General features: G+C 37.9%; 7 protein-coding genes and 3 non-coding genes across 11 annotated transcripts; 7 read left to right on the top strand and 3 right to left on the bottom strand.

Moving 5' to 3' along the window:
* The first annotated feature begins 223 nt into the window (after window positions 1-223).
* Window positions 224-2,066, top strand: LOC6559370 (probable cytochrome P450 6w1). The gene is made up of 3 exons (XM_001985670.3): window positions 224-712; window positions 784-1,554; window positions 1,630-2,066. Exons 1-3 carry the CDS (start codon window positions 251-253, stop codon window positions 1,909-1,911), a joined length of 1,515 nt encoding a protein of 504 aa, XP_001985706.1. The 5' UTR covers window positions 224-250; the 3' UTR covers window positions 1,912-2,066.
* Window positions 2,067-3,508: 1,442 nt separating this feature from the next.
* Window positions 3,509-3,627, top strand: LOC6559205. Its single transcript, XR_047061.1, has one exon. It is a non-coding gene; the product is annotated as a 5S ribosomal RNA (ribosomal RNA).
* A 2,447-nt stretch (window positions 3,628-6,074) lies between these two features.
* Window positions 6,075-6,899, bottom strand: LOC6559204 (snaclec echicetin subunit beta). Of its 2 annotated transcripts, XM_001985669.3 has the most exons (3): window positions 6,705-6,899; window positions 6,287-6,627; window positions 6,075-6,185 (listed from the first exon to the last, which is right to left on the bottom strand). In XM_001985669.3, exons 1-3 carry the CDS (start codon window positions 6,894-6,896, stop codon window positions 6,155-6,157), a joined length of 564 nt encoding a protein of 187 aa, XP_001985705.2. In that variant the 5' UTR covers window positions 6,897-6,899; the 3' UTR covers window positions 6,075-6,154. The 2 variants fall into 2 exon arrangements, with proteins under 2 accessions (XP_001985705.2, XP_043070999.1); XM_043215064.1 differs by having other exon boundaries at window positions 6,075-6,627.
* Window positions 6,900-7,990: 1,091 nt separating this feature from the next.
* Window positions 7,991-8,063, top strand: Trnak-cuu. Its single transcript has one exon. It is a non-coding gene; the product is annotated as a tRNA-Lys (tRNA).
* A 128-nt stretch (window positions 8,064-8,191) lies between these two features.
* Trnar-acg lies at window positions 8,192-8,264 on the bottom strand. The gene has a single exon. It is a non-coding gene; the product is annotated as a tRNA-Arg (tRNA).
* Window positions 8,265-9,240: 976 nt separating this feature from the next.
* LOC116805009 (snaclec bothroinsularin subunit beta-like) lies at window positions 9,241-9,828 on the top strand. The gene is made up of 2 exons (XM_032734595.1): window positions 9,241-9,389; window positions 9,445-9,828. The coding sequence occupies exons 1-2, from the start codon at window positions 9,246-9,248 to the stop codon at window positions 9,787-9,789; spliced, it is 489 nt and encodes a 162-aa protein (XP_032590486.1). The 5' UTR covers window positions 9,241-9,245; the 3' UTR covers window positions 9,790-9,828.
* Window positions 9,829-10,683: 855 nt separating this feature from the next.
* Window positions 10,684-11,391, top strand: LOC122322544 (snaclec GPIB-binding protein subunit beta-like). The gene is made up of 2 exons (XM_043215256.1): window positions 10,684-10,872; window positions 10,939-11,391. Exons 1-2 carry the CDS (start codon window positions 10,684-10,686, stop codon window positions 11,341-11,343), a joined length of 594 nt encoding a protein of 197 aa, XP_043071191.1. The 3' UTR covers window positions 11,344-11,391.
* Window positions 11,392-12,258: 867 nt separating this feature from the next.
* Window positions 12,259-12,965, top strand: LOC116805003. The gene is made up of 2 exons (XM_032734522.2): window positions 12,259-12,449; window positions 12,516-12,965. The coding sequence occupies exons 1-2, from the start codon at window positions 12,261-12,263 to the stop codon at window positions 12,867-12,869; spliced, it is 543 nt and encodes a 180-aa protein (XP_032590413.1). The 5' UTR covers window positions 12,259-12,260; the 3' UTR covers window positions 12,870-12,965.
* Window positions 12,966-13,605: 640 nt separating this feature from the next.
* LOC6560220 (macrophage mannose receptor 1) lies at window positions 13,606-14,317 on the top strand. Its single transcript, XM_001985668.3, has 2 exons — window positions 13,606-13,788; window positions 13,842-14,317. The coding sequence occupies exons 1-2, from the start codon at window positions 13,606-13,608 to the stop codon at window positions 14,199-14,201; spliced, it is 543 nt and encodes a 180-aa protein (XP_001985704.1). The 3' UTR covers window positions 14,202-14,317.
* A 185-nt stretch (window positions 14,318-14,502) lies between these two features.
* Window positions 14,503-15,135, bottom strand: LOC6560219 (snaclec alboaggregin-D subunit beta). Its single transcript, XM_001985667.2, has 3 exons — window positions 15,037-15,135; window positions 14,870-14,978; window positions 14,503-14,806 (listed from the first exon to the last, which is right to left on the bottom strand). The coding sequence occupies exons 1-3, from the start codon at window positions 15,124-15,126 to the stop codon at window positions 14,541-14,543; spliced, it is 465 nt and encodes a 154-aa protein (XP_001985703.2). The 5' UTR covers window positions 15,127-15,135; the 3' UTR covers window positions 14,503-14,540.
* Between the last annotated feature and the right edge of the window lie 2 nt (window positions 15,136-15,137).

The following is a 15,137-nucleotide window of genomic DNA, read 5'->3' as shown; positions in this document are numbered from 1 at the left end:
TACATTTTTTTTTTTTTTTAATTTTGATTGTGATATGCATTTTCTAGTTAGTTGTTGTTGCTGAAGCAAATTTAGCGCTTAAAAGCAGACCAGCAAATTTAATTTGCAAAGTCACCGAGTACAAGCAAATTTGTATTATCAACGAAAGAAAATACCGACTGATAATGACTTGACGATTCCCATTTCGGCTATAAGTTGTCGGCAAATTCGTTAAATCAGCCAGTCACCGCATGCATGCGAAGCTGAAAACATGTCTACTGAAGTACTTTTGTTGATCGCCTCGCTGGCGATCATATTTTATGTCTGGCAACGTCGCGCGTTTAACTTCTGGCAGCGATTGGGCGTTAAACACATTCCGCCATCGCCCATAATTGGAAATTTGAACAGCTTATTAACCGGTCGAGCTTCGTTCTTAGAGCAGATAAGCTTGCTGCACAACACAAAAGGCTTTGAGAATGAACCCGTTGTCGGAATTTATCTGTTCAATCGTCCCGGTCTACTCGTTAAAGATCTTGATCTGGTCAAAACTATTATGATCAAGAAATTTAACTATTTCGTAAATCGCGCCATGAAAACCGATCATCATCACGATGTCCTCGGTACTAACAACATCTTCTTTTTGCACGGTCAGCCATGGAGGGATTTGAGGTATAAGTTGTCGCCATTCTTTACCAGTGGCAAAATGAAGCAAATGTATCCATTGATGGTCGAGGTGAGTTTAACACACATCATCCATCCGTTGCACAAAGATTTCAATTTCCGCTGCATTCATTTACGGCACAGATTGGCAAAGATTTGGAAAAGTATTTGGATAAATTGCCAAAGGGTTCGATGCTCAAAATCAAGGATGTTTGCGGTCGTTTCACAACCGATCTTATAGCGACCACAGCATTCGGCCTGAAGGCCAATGCGTTGGGCAGTGCGAAAAATGAATTTTATGAAAATAACAAAGCCATTTTCCAAGTGAGCCTGCGACGTGGCATTGATTTTGCCATTATATTTGCGCTGCCGATGCTGGTCTCGTTGGCACGCACCAAACTCTTCCCCAAACAAACCGCCGATTTCGTGCGACGCATTATCAAATATGCGCTGGATGAGCGCGAGAAGTCGGGTCAGCGTCGCAATGATCTCATTGACATATTGCTGGCGATGAAGCATGAGGCAAAGTCGGATAAACCATTGGATTTTGATTATCTTGTCGCACAGGCAGCCCTCTTCCAGACGGCTGGCTATGAGACGAGTGCCTCGACCATGACAATGGCCCTCTTCGAGCTGGTCCATCATCCGGAAATGCAGGAACGTTTGCGCACAGAGATTCGCGAATATTTTGGCGATAAGCAGTCCATTGATTTTGATGGCATTCATCAGATGCCCTACCTCAATCAAGTGGTGAACGAGACGCTGCGAAAGTATCCAATTGTTGGATATGCGGAGCGTGAATGTGTCCAACCGGCGACCGGAGAGAAATTCAACCTGGCCCCGTACTACGACCTGGAGTTGCCACATGGTACACCCGTCTATGTCGCCACCCTGGCCATTCATCGTGATCCCCAGGTTAGTTTTGTAGTATTTAATATTCAATTTAGTATTTAGTACTCAACTCATATTTCTATTCATTCTTATCGACAGTACTGGCCGGATCCGGAGAAATTTGATCCGGATCGTTTTGCGGCGGAGAACCGGGATAATCTCAATATGGATGCTTATATGCCGTTTGGCATCGGGCCACGCAACTGTGTTGGGATGCGTTTGGGTCTGCTGCAGGCCAAATTGGGTCTGGTTCATCTGCTCAGGCATCATCGGGTGATCAAGGACGAGAAGACCACCAGCTTAGCAGACTTTAAGCTTTGTAATTTTAGTGCTGTGATAGCGCCAAAGGACGAAATCTGTTTGCAACTGCAACGCACTTAGTTCCAAGAGAGATTTCTGAGAGATCCCAAAGTGGGATCGTTGAACGTTAACTAATTTTTTGTTACTAAACTTGAAATTGGATTGCAATTTGATTGTTTTTTAATTCTAGCAAAACCTGTTTGTTGATAATAAAGCTACGTAATGCAATTGAATAATTGAATAATGCGCAGTAAAACATTGTCAAGCATTTATAGCATGTCTCAAGTTGATAGGTCGAAAGACGTGTTGTGTTTGCACAACTTTTGAGCTTATCAAGCTAACAATAAATACGCAAATGAGTTTATAGAATGCAGCTATAACCAATAGATGAAGTATCTGATTATAATAATTAAATGCAGTTTCTTAATCACAGCAAGCCAGATTACTCAATCAATCAAAGAAAGGCTAAGCATTTGGATTTAGTTGGTAGTTGCACAACAATTGCGCCATTTAACCTTGTCCTTATCGAAGCTGCAAAGAGGAAAAGGGGGGGGGGGGGGGGGGGATGGAAACTCGTGCGTGACATGGCAAGGATGCCCCGTGGACAATTATCCTTCAGACAAGCTGTTTGCAACCTCGAAGCAAATGTGTCATAAATGTGGTTAGCTGCACAAAACACTTGCAGCAATTGTTTGCTGTTATTGTTGTTGTTGTTGTTGTTTCGCTGTTGCAGCAAAAAACTTTCTGACGCATAAAAAGCATTCCCGGCTAACAGCTGTGAGTCCTTGTAATATCCCTGTGCCAGCTTTGTAGTTGTTCTTCTCATTGTTACTGAGAGCTGAAGCACTTAACACACTTAATACAATTGTCAATTTACCATAAACGGAGTGCGGAGCGCCAGAAAGCTACTCAGCTGTTAGCATCCCAGCCACATAATGCGCTTCTAACGTGGCTAATTTGAGCTGAGTCGCATTTCTCTAGCATCGTTCACATTTTTGTTTGCTTCTGAGAACTGATTGCAAATACAATTTATCATGCAAATAGGCGTTTTCTAGACTAAGTAAATATTACTTACTCAACTGCCTTTGAACAGACGAACTTCTTATTAGGCTTTCGTGACTTTTAGTTTGTTATTCAAAAGTGCAAACATATATTTAATGATGTGAAGCTTATATACACATTTCTGGCACGATATCGGAGACATTTTCATCAATCAGATTGAGGGATTCATTCTAAACGTCTGATATTCGTTAACGATCTTAGTATGATTAATAGTAATTATTGTTATTATTCCTTTTTTTTAAATAGGTTTATTTTTAGGACTTTGTCCCAGCTGAAAACAAACTGAGTGGCAAATTTGTGTCTTCTTTTGATTCTTTCTTTTGATATTTCATATATTTATAGGTTTCTTAGCTTTTCTTTTCTTATAATCTATCTCTTTAATTATTTCATTTATCATTTTCAATTAATGTTTGTTTCTTTCAGAAAATAAGTTGCCTTATCGCCGGGTACAGATTACTCATAATAATAATACCATTCAATGCTTGTATAGCTTGGTGTTCCCAACAATCTGTGAGTACCAAAAGTATCTCAATAATATTGTGTGTTAAACTAGGGATTCACAAGTAGATATTACCAACTACCAAATATATAATCCCACTCTAAGGGTGGGTCTATCGCCAACGACCATACTACGCTGAATACATCGGTTCTCGTCCGATCACCGAAATTAAGCAGCGTCGGGCGCGGTTAGTACTTAGATGGGGGACCGCTTGGGAACACCGCGTGTTGTTGGCATCTGTCCAAGAACACTTTTTTGCTTGTTGTTTGATACACAACAGAAATTAAGTTATTTTTTATTATGTTTTTCTTATTTCTGCTTACGATTTATTGTCTTCGATTTCAACTTGTATATTTAAAATATGCGTTTATTTTATTATTACTGATTATAGTTGGACAATTCGGCAGCTAGGTCAATAAATTTGGATTAAAAAAGAACTTACGACACTGAGTACAGATACATGTTACACCTAACTAATATATTGAAAAATCTGTAACTCAAACGTAGGTCAAAATTTAAACAATTTAAGCCAAATGAATTTGTAATTGGTTCTTGGAGACAAATAGTTTATATACATTTGTTGACATAGCTCGACTTCAGATGACTATATTCTAACAATAATTGGATACTATTATCCCGTCAAAGATTAAAGAGATAACTTTATAGTTTTTCAGTTCTAAATTTGGTGGATATTATTTGGATATTATGAAAACTGAGTAAACTGAGTCAGCTTTTAAGGTATTCTCTAAGTCAAGGACTCTCTTCTTTGCCCAGTAGGTTGAAGATTGTTTCCCCTATTTGCCTTTGATAACATTGAGTTGTGCATTTTCCAACCGAATTGCGTCCTTTCTTACGTAACAACATCAAAATCAACGTGGAAAAAATGCGGAATGACATAAAATTAAATGATATACTGCATTTAAGCCAATTTACAGTTGACTTGTTCTTAGGGAGGCATTGGGCTATAAGGGAGAGGGTTGTAGGGGGGGCTGCAAGTGCGGCAACAATTCGCAATGACTTTGCACTGACCTTGTGGGTGAAAAGGGCCACAACGAAAGCAAAAACCAAATACGAAATACATTTACCGATTCAACTTATTCTCTCCCCATGTGCTATTGAAAAGTACGCGTAAGTCGCACGCGATATTTATACCCTATACATGTTGATATACGAACAGGGTATACTGGAACTGGCAGACTAATTTGTTCTTTCATTTCAACTTTAATGGATGGATTAGAAGAGCATTCAGTTTGTTTGTGTGGAGAGCAGCTAGATTAGATATCGATTTCAATCGTTCCTAACTCTTAAAACTATCAGCATCAGTATATATCTATAACTTAAGCTATTCATTCATTTAATACTTGATATGCCTTGGGTAACTTCCAGTCATTATTTGTCTACTTTTGGGTTATTTGGGTTAGTATCAAAGTTTTGTTACCTTCAATTCGCATTACGAACGTATTCATTTTTATTGAATTGCATTGGCAAAAATGCCATCGAACAACAAAATCCACTCAACGACAGACATTTCAAGTTTTACAATTTTTTGGGGTCTTTTCTTATGCACCTGCACAGCATATAATATATATGTATATGATAATAATTGACACAAGCAACTACGCATAACTGGTGTGCTGGTTGGCCATTAGTTTTAATTAGCCCCACTGTGCAGTGAATTGCATTCCGCTAGATTAACCATCGTAAAAGCCAAAACGGCGACTGAGACTCAGATAAAGCTTCGCCTTGGGCGAAAATTGCATGCAAATTGACATTAAATTAATAAACACGCAAATTGCATCGTTTTTTCGTGGCCAGCAACGGGGATGTGGATTCTTCAGCATTGCTCTAATTAGATGGAAACTTTACCCCACAACCTTGTCTTGCCACATCAAGCATTTTGTTAATTAAAGAGAGAGCACCCCTCGCTAATGTCTCCTACTTTGACGGCACATTGACTAAAGCAAATCAAGAACAGCAAATCTAACATCGTCAAGCCGAACACTTGTTGCTCTTCCAAACTGAGTTGATATTCAAAAGAAGTCACTTTATAGTATTTGGTTTGGTATCTAGATTATAAATGCATATAAATACAAATCTGGAAACTTGATTCTTCATGTAAAAAATCATATTCACTTTTAGCTCGACCAGATTTGAATTAATTTTCCAATAGAACTATATTTTTGTGAATGTTTTGAGCTCAAGATCAATACTGTATTTTAATCTGGAAACACTTTGTCAAAAAAAAAACAGATTTTCCAATGCAATATATATTTGTAAATGGTTTGACCACTAGATCAATACTGCAAAGAAATCTGTAAACACGATTCCTGGTCGATATTCTATACAAAAACATAGCATTTTGGGAAAATTCCCCTTTTCGAAATGCGCTAAATTTGTCACTGCTCAATCGATGGTTTTTTGGTCATAGTCATTTTCTGCAAGGGTATTCTGAATAGAAACATAAAAGCGCTATAAAATCTTAATGAAACATTAGATTTTGTTGCACTGATTTGGCAAAGAAACTTCTCAGCCAAGGGGCCAGCGAGTAAAGAAGGACAAAGGGTCACTGGTTATGTAATGCAAATTAAATGAGTGGCGATTGCCTTAGCAAAACTAACAGAAACTAAAACAATTGAAAGCCATTTGTGAAGCAATTATATCTACATTAAATACACAAATAATATTTTTGAATGCAAATATTTAGTTTAATATATTTTTCAATTTTCCATCACCAAAATCTAAGGATGATAGAGTAATTGTGAATTAGCCTCCTGCGCCGGCTGTTGACGGGCATTTCTTTTGACACAAAAAGTAATGCTCAGTTCTACAGTTATCGGTGTTCCATTAGCCAATCAATCCAAATTATCGTCAGGTGTAGTGGCTGGTGACGGGCATTTCTTTTGACACAAAAAGTAATGCTCAGTTCTACAGTTATCGGTGCTCCATTGGCCAATCATTCCATTTAGGGTCATGCAATAGTTGGTGTTGGTTCTTGGAGTATTCTGGAAATTGTTATAGCTCACACGGGCTCCCGAGCTATGCCACGTATACTGGCTGACTGCTGCCTGATTTGTGCCCGAGGTCCAAATTGGTTCCGAATTAAGTGTCGGCAAAATAAACGGGTCGACTTTGGCTCGAATAAATGCCATTATTGCCGCCTGTTCAGTAGATGATGGAATGCTGGCGAGGGTGAATTCCTGAGAAGCACAATATTGCTCAGCCTGAAACCAATTCATCTATAAAACGGAAAAAAATTGAAAAATTAGACAATTACAAAAAATTAGATGTTAAAAACGTTAAATATTTTGATTACCTTATACAGACTTAAGCCATAGTTTGCATCTGCAAGTGCTTCTGTATCGACATACGTAAAAAGGTTTATTATTGGCAGAGCCTCTGTTTCGTTCTGCGGCGGAATTGGAGGATCTTGAATAGCCGTATCCTCAGCCCATGCCAGCACCGTGCAGCAGAGCAAACCGAGTAGAGCGAAACCAAGAGACTTCATTTTGTGAAGAGTCCTACGAGTTGTCGACCCTTTTATACCATTTGCCTATGTGAAAACTAATTGCTTAATGCATCCATCATTGTCATTGTCAACTAAATCAATTATTTGAAATACCTAAGACTTTGAGTAAATGCATTTACACAGCCCGTCGAATAAGTATTTAGACTTTAAAATGAAATTCAGCAGATGTCGGGTCTATCATTAGGTGTAAGGACAATCGTCAAAAAATACTAATTTTGGAATTTGTTAATTTATTTAATTCCAAATAATTGATTCCTTTGAGTAGCAGCTTTGATTTACGAATTGGAAATACTAATAAACGAATATGTTTATATATGTATGCCTTGTCAACAAGGCTAACTAGGGGTAAAATCGAATAGAAAGAAATGATGTAAAGATGCATTGTGTTTGGAATAAGATGCATTTTCTGCACGCCATAAAACGAAAGCTAAGCGTTGGCTCAGCAATTGACGACCTTCGTTTAACGTGCTGTGAAAATGGCCACAAGGCAATGGAGAACAGGAGGGACACACCCACACTGGAGCACATCCTGCTGCTTCCCCGTTAACTCACAAGCATGTCGCATAAATTAAGTGGTAGCAACAGCCACAGCAGCAACAGCAGCTATTGGTCCTTTTGCCTTAGAGCCGGAGCCGGAGCCAGAGACAGAGCCAGGACACGCTTTGGCGCATTTATCCTGCGTGACTTTTGTTGTCAGTTTTGTTTTTACCCCTCTGCTCAAGCATTGACTTTGTCGTCCGCGTACTTTGCTCTCTCAATTTCCTGCTGCTGTAGAGAATTTAATTGCCATTTATCCAGCATCGCAGCACCAAGCCAAAGACAAATAACCAAAGCTAATAGATCATGTCATCTTGTCAACAAGTTTTACAATCTAATTGCGCGCATTCAACATGAGCAAACAGCCATCGCTTAATTTATACTACAATCGAGAGGAGGGATAACTTTTGCTCAGCGATTGATTTTCTTGAGGATACAAAAAAGTAATTGAAGAAAAAATACTTCCTTATTGAAATTTCAGTCCAATGATATTCACCGTTGGTCCTTTAAACGCATGAGTGATCGCACCGTTAACTGCCCGGCTAGCTCAGTCGGTAGAGCATGAGACTCTTAATCTCAGGGTCGTGGGTTCGAGCCCCACGTTGGGCGAGAGTAGCTTTTTTTTAATTTTGGTGTTTTATATATATTTTTTTAATTTAAATGCTTTTATTAGATATTATTTTTTTTGATTAAGACAGATTTTCTTTATAATTAAAAATATATTCTAAAAAATAATTCGATCCTGCCAGGAGTCGAACCTGGAATCTTCTGATCCGTAGTCAGACGCGTTATCCATTGCGCCACAGGACCCACATGATTTCCGATCTTGTTTGTAATATAGAATATTTGATATCTTAAAATAGTTTATAGTACACAAACATCGAAAAGTTTTGAAAGTTGGTTCGCAATCTAAATTTGAATCTTAAACATAACCAACAAAAAGATATTATTTGTGAGGCTCTTAAGACTCCAAACTTTGAGATGCGTTGAAGTATTTTCCCTTCTGTTTGACCTTGCACACAAATAGAACAAGTAACTTTGATGCTTCCTTGGCAAATGCAAATGGCATGCAATTCAAAAAGAAACAGAAATCATATTATCCATACGCCCCATGTACACCAGGAGGAACACCAGCAGCAGCAGCAGCAGCAATTTTTGATTTTATATCTTGGTTCAACCCTCGAAAAGAAAAAATTGAAAAAATGAATACAACGATCTGTGCTTGCACATTTCGTTTGTGTTGTGTCCAATCCCAATGGGACTCGTAAACACTTTGGACAGCAAAAAAAAAAAAAAAGAAGAAAATGAAAAGTATAAGGAAAATGCACATTGAGCGGGGAAGGGTGAAAAGTTACAGCTAGAAAAGAGGGTGCCCCAGCAAAGTGCTGTGGCATTTGCCAATCCTTGACCCGTCATAATGTCGCCCCCTTCTGACAGCAAAGTTAAATGAGATATGCTTTTTACATTTTTTCGATAAATTTCCACATTTCCTGGCACCCCAATGCTTCTGGGCACTGGATAACATTATTAGCGAAAACTTTACCATAAAAATGGCAAACGGATTTGCGCAACGCTTAAAATTGAGATTTACTGTAAGCGCAATTTATGGCCAACAACAAAAAAAAATCCCTTCGCTGCAAATGCAAAAAAAAAGAATAAATATTTAAGGGGAAAAATGCATTTAGTTTTGTGGCTTATCAAATGACATTGATGAATGCACCCTGCAATTAGCTACAATTTGGGTTTAGCCCTATAAAAGGGAAGACAAAGCGTTTGTTTTATATTCACAAAATGAAGTCAATTTGCGTCGGTCTTCTTTGTCTGCTCGGCTGCACGGTGCTGGCATGGGCTGGAGAGCCTCCAGAAGCAGATGTGAAACCGGTTTTATTTTACGAGGATACAACTGCAAATCTAATACTGTCAAGTATTATCAAGGTAAAATGATGATATTCTTATACGAAATATGACTAAATAAGTCTTTAATCCCCAGCTTAATTGGTTCCAAGCACAGGCCGCCTGTGCTTCCATGGGAGCTCATTTAGTAAGCTTTGCAAATCAAGAAGCTCAAAATGCGGTAGTCACTTTTCTTATAGCATCCGGGTTATGGAATGAACTAACCGAACCACTTTGGACTTCGGGCTCGAATCTTGCCAATGCCAGAGAATGGATGTGGCTTGACACGGGCAAACCTATGACGTATCGCAATTTCAGAACTCAACCGAGTACCTCATATAATTGCGTTGGATTTAACGCTCAAACCTCCTTCTGGACCGCTGAGAGTTGTAATACTCTGCGTTACTTTGTGTGCAAAAAAACAGCATATACTTGTGAATAATAACACACAGACATATCTACAATATAATATAAAAACATATATTTGGTGGTGGGTTATTAAAATATAATAAAATTACTGATTGCAAACCGAAAAATACGTTTGTTAATTTTGCGGATGGAACTGTTAAATTTATGTTGTGATGTGCACATGGAAGAGTATGTATCTGCTCCCAAAGAAGTATTTATAATTTTAATCGGCATTCATATAGACATTTTAAAAAGTCTCAGTGAATCAAAAGGCTTACAGGAGGAGATAATTGCTTTCCAGGAAAGTAGCTTAATCCCGGCCATATCTTTGCATATTTTTGTTAATGATATCGTTGTAAGGATCACAGGAACTAACTCAAATGGTTAGCAATCAAGGTCTATGGATCAAAAACACAAAATCATTGATTATAAAATGGATGCCTTTCCGAAATCCATAAGAAAATGACCGAGAAATGACAAAACTAAATGTCTTTCCTTTAAATAAAAGCTACATTTTTGTTAGTTAGGATTGCAAGGTTCCGCGTTATCAAACTGTTATGGGGTCTTCAAGGGTATCCTATGCCATAAGATTTTTTACAGATCTAAAAAGATCCTGAAGTTTAGTAAGTCCTTTGGAGTCCCAGATAGCTCACAAACTTTTAGCGTGATTTGAATATCCTTTCCCGTCCCGACACTTGACATCCATCTAAGTAAAAAATAGAATGCTCTGAAATGAGAGTACTTCTTATTTGATTTTAAAATTTAGTTACTTATTTCGCCTGGCTGTGTAAATGTGTTTATTTGACGACTTAAGCAATTAATAGTAATTGATTTAGTTGACAATCACAATGATGGATGCATTAAGCAATTAGTTTTCACATAGGCAAATGGTATAAAAGGGTCGACATCTTGTAGGGCTCTTCACAAAATGAAGTCTCTTGGTTTCGCTCTACTCGGTTTGCTCTGCTGCACTGTGCTGGCATGGGCTGAGGATACGGCTATTCAAGATCCTCCAATTCCACCGCAGAATGAAACAGAAGCTCTGCCAATTATAAACTTATTCAGTTATGCAACCACCGGCACCACACCACCATTATATGGCTTAAGTCTGTATAAGGTAATAACAATTTGTATTATTTTCAACATTTGTCTGATTATTCATTTTTTTTCTTTCGTTTTTTAGATGAATTGGTTTCAGGCTGAGCAATATTGTGCTGCTAATCAGTACACCCTCGCCAGCATTCCATCATCTACTGAACAGGCGGCAATAATGGCATTTATTCAAACTGAAGTCAAGGACATAACTGAGCTGTCGTCACTTTTTACGGAGCCAATGTGGACCTCGGGCACAAATCAGGGAGCAGGCAGCTACTATATGTGGCAAGGCACGGGAACCCGTGTTGGGTATAACAATTTCCAGAGTACTCCAAGAGCAAACACCAACCATTGCTTGACCCTAAATGGAATGACTGGCCAATGGAGCACCGATAACTGTAGAACTGAGCGTTACTTTTTGTGTCAAAAAGAAATGCACATAGTAAATCCCATACTTATTGACATTTGCCCTATCATCTTTATATTTTGGTGATGGCAAATTGAAAAATATATTAAACTGAAATAGTTGCATTCAAAAATATTATTTGTGTATTTACTCTGGGAACACATAAATTTCCAGTGGAATGTGGTTATATATTAAGAATATATAAATACTTCATAAATGTTAGTCACACAAAGCAACAAAAAATATCTTTTTGCCTTTCTCTTAAAGACTCCCAAAAAGTATATATAATCTTGGTCGGCATTTATATAGACATTTTAAAAAGTCTCAGTGAAATCAAAAGGCTTACAGAATACTTTTGGGAGATAATTGCTTTTCAGAAAAGTAGCTTAATCCCGGCCATATCCTTGCATATTTTTGTTAATGATATCGTTGTAAGGATCACAGGAACTAACACAAATGGTTAGCAATCAAGGTCTATGGATCAAAAACACAAAATCATTGATTATAAAATGGATGCCTTTCCGAAATCCATAAGAAAATGACCGAGAAATGACAAAACTAAATGTCTTTCCTTTAAATAAAAGCTACATTTTTGTTAGTTAGGATTGCAAGGTTCCGCGTTATCAAACTGTTATGGGGTCTTCAAGGGTATCCTATGCCATAAGATTTTTTACAGATCTAAAAAGATCCTGAAGTTTAGTAAGTCCTTTGGAGTCCCAGATAGCTCACAAACTTTTAGCGTGATTTGAATATCCTTTCCCGTCCCGACACTTGACATCCATCTAAGTAAAAAATAGAATGCTCTGAAATGAGAGTACTTCTTATTTGATTTTAAAATTTAGTTACTTATTTCGCCTGGCTGTGTAAATGTGTTTATTTGACGACTTAAGCAATTAATAGTAATTGATTTAGTTGACAATCACAATGATGGATGCATTAAGCAATTAGTTTTCACATAGGCAAATGGTATAAAAGGGTCGACATCTTGTAGGGCTCTTCACAAAATGAAGTCTCTTGGTTTCGCTCTACTCGGTTTGCTCTGCTGCACTGTGCTGGCATGGGCTGAGGATACGGCTATTCAAGATCCTCCAATTCCACCGCAGAATGAAACAGAAGCTCTGCCAATTATAAACTTATTCAGTTATGCAACCACCGGCACCACACCACCATTATATGGCTTAAGTCTGTATAAGGTAATAACAATTTGTATTATTTTCAACATTTGTCTGATTATTCATTTTTTTTCTTTCGTTTTTTAGATGAATTGGTTTCAGGCTGAGCAATATTGTGCTGCTAATCAGTACACCCTCGCCAGCATTCCATCATCTACTGAACAGGCGGCAATAATGGCATTTATTCAAACTGAAGTCAAGGACATAACTGAGCTGTCGTCACTTTTTACGGAGCCAATGTGGACCTCGGGCACAAATCAGGGAGCAGGCAGCTACTATATGTGGCAAGGCACGGGAACCCGTGTTGGGTATAACAATTTCCAGAGTACTCCAAGAGCAAACACCAACCATTGCTTGACCCTAAATGGAATGACTGGCCAATGGAGCACCGATAACTGTAGAACTGAGCGTTACTTTTTGTGTATAAAGAAATGCACATAGTAAATCGCATACTTATTCACATTTGCCCCATCATCTTTATATTTTAGTGATGGCAAATTGAAAAATATATTAAACTGAAATAGTTGCATTCAAAAATATTATTTGCGTATTTTCTCTGGTAACACATTAATTTCCAGTGGAATGTGGTTATATATTAGGAATATATAAATACTTTATAAATGTTAGTCACACAAAGCAACAAAAAATATCTTTTTGCCTTTCTGCTCCCAAAAAGTATATATAATCTTGGTGCATTTATATAGACAGTTTAAAAAGTCTCGGAAAATCAAAAGGCTTTCAGAATACTTTTGGGAGATAATTGCTTTTCAGAAAAGTAGCTTAATCCCGGCCATGTCCTTGCATATTTTTGGATCTGCGTTGTTAAATTGTTATGTCTTCAAGAGTAGCCAATGCCATATGATTCTTGATGGATCTAAAAAGATCTGGAAGGTTAGCAAGTTCTTTGGAGTCCCGGATAGCTCGCAAACTGAAAGGGTGATTTGAATGTGCTTTCGCCAAATCATAAACCCGATATTTGACAACCGGGGAAAATCGGAAATATAATGCTCTGAAATTAAAGTAAATGTCTGGCTATGTATATGTATTTACTAAAAGTCTTGGGGCATTAATAGTAATTGATACAGTTGAAAATGACAATGATGGATGCATGGAGCAATTAGTTTTCACGTAGGCAAATGGTATTAAAGGGCAGACAACTCGTAGGGCTTTTCACAAAATGAAGTCTCTTGGTTTCGCACTACTCGGTTTGCTCTGCTGCTCGGTGCTGGGATGGGCTGATGAAACTACGGATGGTACCACTCCACCATCATCAACCACGGAAGAAGGAACGTCGGATGATGAGAACTCTTTCAACTACTTCAACTATAAAGACACCACGTATGCCTTAAGTCTGGACAAGGTAATCAACATCTTTATGCTTTTCAACATATGAATAATTATTTCGTTATTTAGCGTAATTGGTTTGATGCTCAATGCTACTGCGCTTCTCATGGTTACACCTTAGCCAACATTCCGACACCCAAAATTCAGATGAGCATAATGAAATTTATTTATAGCATTGACTTTTCTGATTTGATTTCACTTGTTCTGGCGCCAATTTGGACATCGGGCACAAATCGGGCAGCAATCAAGCAATACACGTGGCATAGCAGTGGAGCCCGCGTGGGCTATAGCAATTTCCGAAGAAATCCACAAGGAGAGGAATACGATTGCATCGCAATAAATGGAATCACTGGTTACTGGAGCAACGTGAACTGCACAGACTCTCGCTACTTCTTATGCGAAGTGAAATGCCCTAAAGTTGAAGCCTAAAGCAGATGTCTAATTTTATGAATTCTGGCAATTTTATAAAGTTCCATTTTGCAATCAGAAATCAAATTTGTAAGACATTAATTTCCAATAAAGAAGAGTTGTGGATAATGTATAAATTATGAAGTTAAAGATACCCTTTTACAGGACTAGTTAAATGAATACTAATAATAAGTATACCAATCCCAAAAGAGTAAAATAAAAGTGTCCAACAAACATTTCTTCCATTATATTATTTCTTTCAGAGCAACAAACCAGGAATAATGTGCTGAAATTATTTAATTTAATTTGCAAAACATACATATTAATATCAAATTTGATCAGAATTTATTTGTAATCGATTTATAGGTACATTGGTTCCGAAGACTTTTTTAAGATGGACGTTCGTTCGCATATGAAATAGTATTTACTGTTGCAGTCCACACTGTACCAGGACTCGTCCATGCCCATAATCATGCAGCCATTTTGTCCAATCAAATTCGACTGCGGCTCATCCTTGGACCAGTTCTTATAGCCCAACGGTGTGCCAATGCTTTGCCAAGTCCATGTATTCAGATCCTTCAAATTGCTGGCGCCAAGCCAAAAATTTTCAATGCCCAACAAATGGCCTGAACATAGATGGATTAGTTTTGCATGAACTGCATGGAAATGTATATGTGGAGTTCTCTTACCATTTTTAAGTATACTGCTAATCACCTGCAAATGCTGATCGTAAGTGTTAACTGTGGCTAGAATCATGCCAGACCGATTGCATTTTTCATGTGCCACAAACCAATTGACCTGGAAAGATTGTCCAATCGTAAGGACTGATCCTTAATTCCTTGAATTCTGTGCTCACCTTGCCAAAAGTGACAGCGACATATTTCCCAGGTGTCTCTTGACAATTCCACAATTGTAGACAACAAATTAGAACCAGTAAGCGAAACATTTTGTTAAGAA

The sequence above is a fragment of the Drosophila grimshawi genome, unplaced genomic scaffold (assembly GCF_018153295.1).
Source record: "Drosophila grimshawi isolate 15287-2541.00 unplaced genomic scaffold, ASM1815329v1 contig_1367, whole genome shotgun sequence".
NCBI classification, from domain to species: domain Eukaryota; kingdom Metazoa; phylum Arthropoda; class Insecta; order Diptera; family Drosophilidae; genus Drosophila; species Drosophila grimshawi.
This window is presented reverse-complemented; position numbering and strand designations above follow the sequence as displayed.

Bases quoted from the DNA above. Each gene is read 5' to 3' on its own strand.
- LOC122322544 (XM_043215256.1), top strand. From the start codon at position 10,684: ATGAAGTCTCTTGGTTTCGCTCTACTCGGTTTGCTCTGCTGCACTGTG. The intron at 10,873-10,938 runs GTAATAACAATT...TTCGTTTTTTAG, and splicing joins ATGGCTTAAGTCTGTATAAG to ATGAATTGGTTTCAGGCTGA.
- LOC6559370 (XM_001985670.3), top strand. From the start codon at position 251: ATGTCTACTGAAGTACTTTTGTTGATCGCCTCGCTGGCGATCATATTT. The intron at 713-783 runs GTGAGTTTAACA...TTTACGGCACAG, and splicing joins TGTATCCATTGATGGTCGAG to ATTGGCAAAGATTTGGAAAA. The intron at 1,555-1,629 runs GTTAGTTTTGTA...TCTTATCGACAG, and splicing joins CCATTCATCGTGATCCCCAG to TACTGGCCGGATCCGGAGAA.
- LOC116805003 (XM_032734522.2), top strand. From the start codon at position 12,261: ATGAAGTCTCTTGGTTTCGCTCTACTCGGTTTGCTCTGCTGCACTGTG. The intron at 12,450-12,515 runs GTAATAACAATT...TTCGTTTTTTAG, and splicing joins ATGGCTTAAGTCTGTATAAG to ATGAATTGGTTTCAGGCTGA.
- LOC6559204 (XM_043215064.1), bottom strand. From the start codon at position 6,896: ATGAAGTCTCTTGGTTTCGCTCTACTCGGTTTGCTCTGCTGCACGGTG. The intron at 6,628-6,704 runs GTAATCAAAATA...TCCGTTTTATAG, and splicing joins ATGGCTTAAGTCTGTATAAG to ATGAATTGGTTTCAGGCTGA.
- LOC6560219 (XM_001985667.2), bottom strand. From the start codon at position 15,126: ATGTTTCGCTTACTGGTTCTAATTTGTTGTCTACAATTGTGGAATTGT. The intron at 14,979-15,036 runs GTGAGCACAGAA...CAATCTTTCCAG, and splicing joins TCGCTGTCACTTTTGGCAAG to GTCAATTGGTTTGTGGCACA. The intron at 14,807-14,869 runs GTAAGAGAACTC...ATCTATGTTCAG, and splicing joins TAGCAGTATACTTAAAAATG to GCCATTTGTTGGGCATTGAA.
- LOC116805009 (XM_032734595.1), top strand. From the start codon at position 9,246: ATGAAGTCAATTTGCGTCGGTCTTCTTTGTCTGCTCGGCTGCACGGTG. The intron at 9,390-9,444 runs GTAAAATGATGA...TTTAATCCCCAG, and splicing joins TACTGTCAAGTATTATCAAG to CTTAATTGGTTCCAAGCACA.
- LOC6560220 (XM_001985668.3), top strand. From the start codon at position 13,606: ATGAAGTCTCTTGGTTTCGCACTACTCGGTTTGCTCTGCTGCTCGGTG. The intron at 13,789-13,841 runs GTAATCAACATC...TTCGTTATTTAG, and splicing joins ATGCCTTAAGTCTGGACAAG to CGTAATTGGTTTGATGCTCA.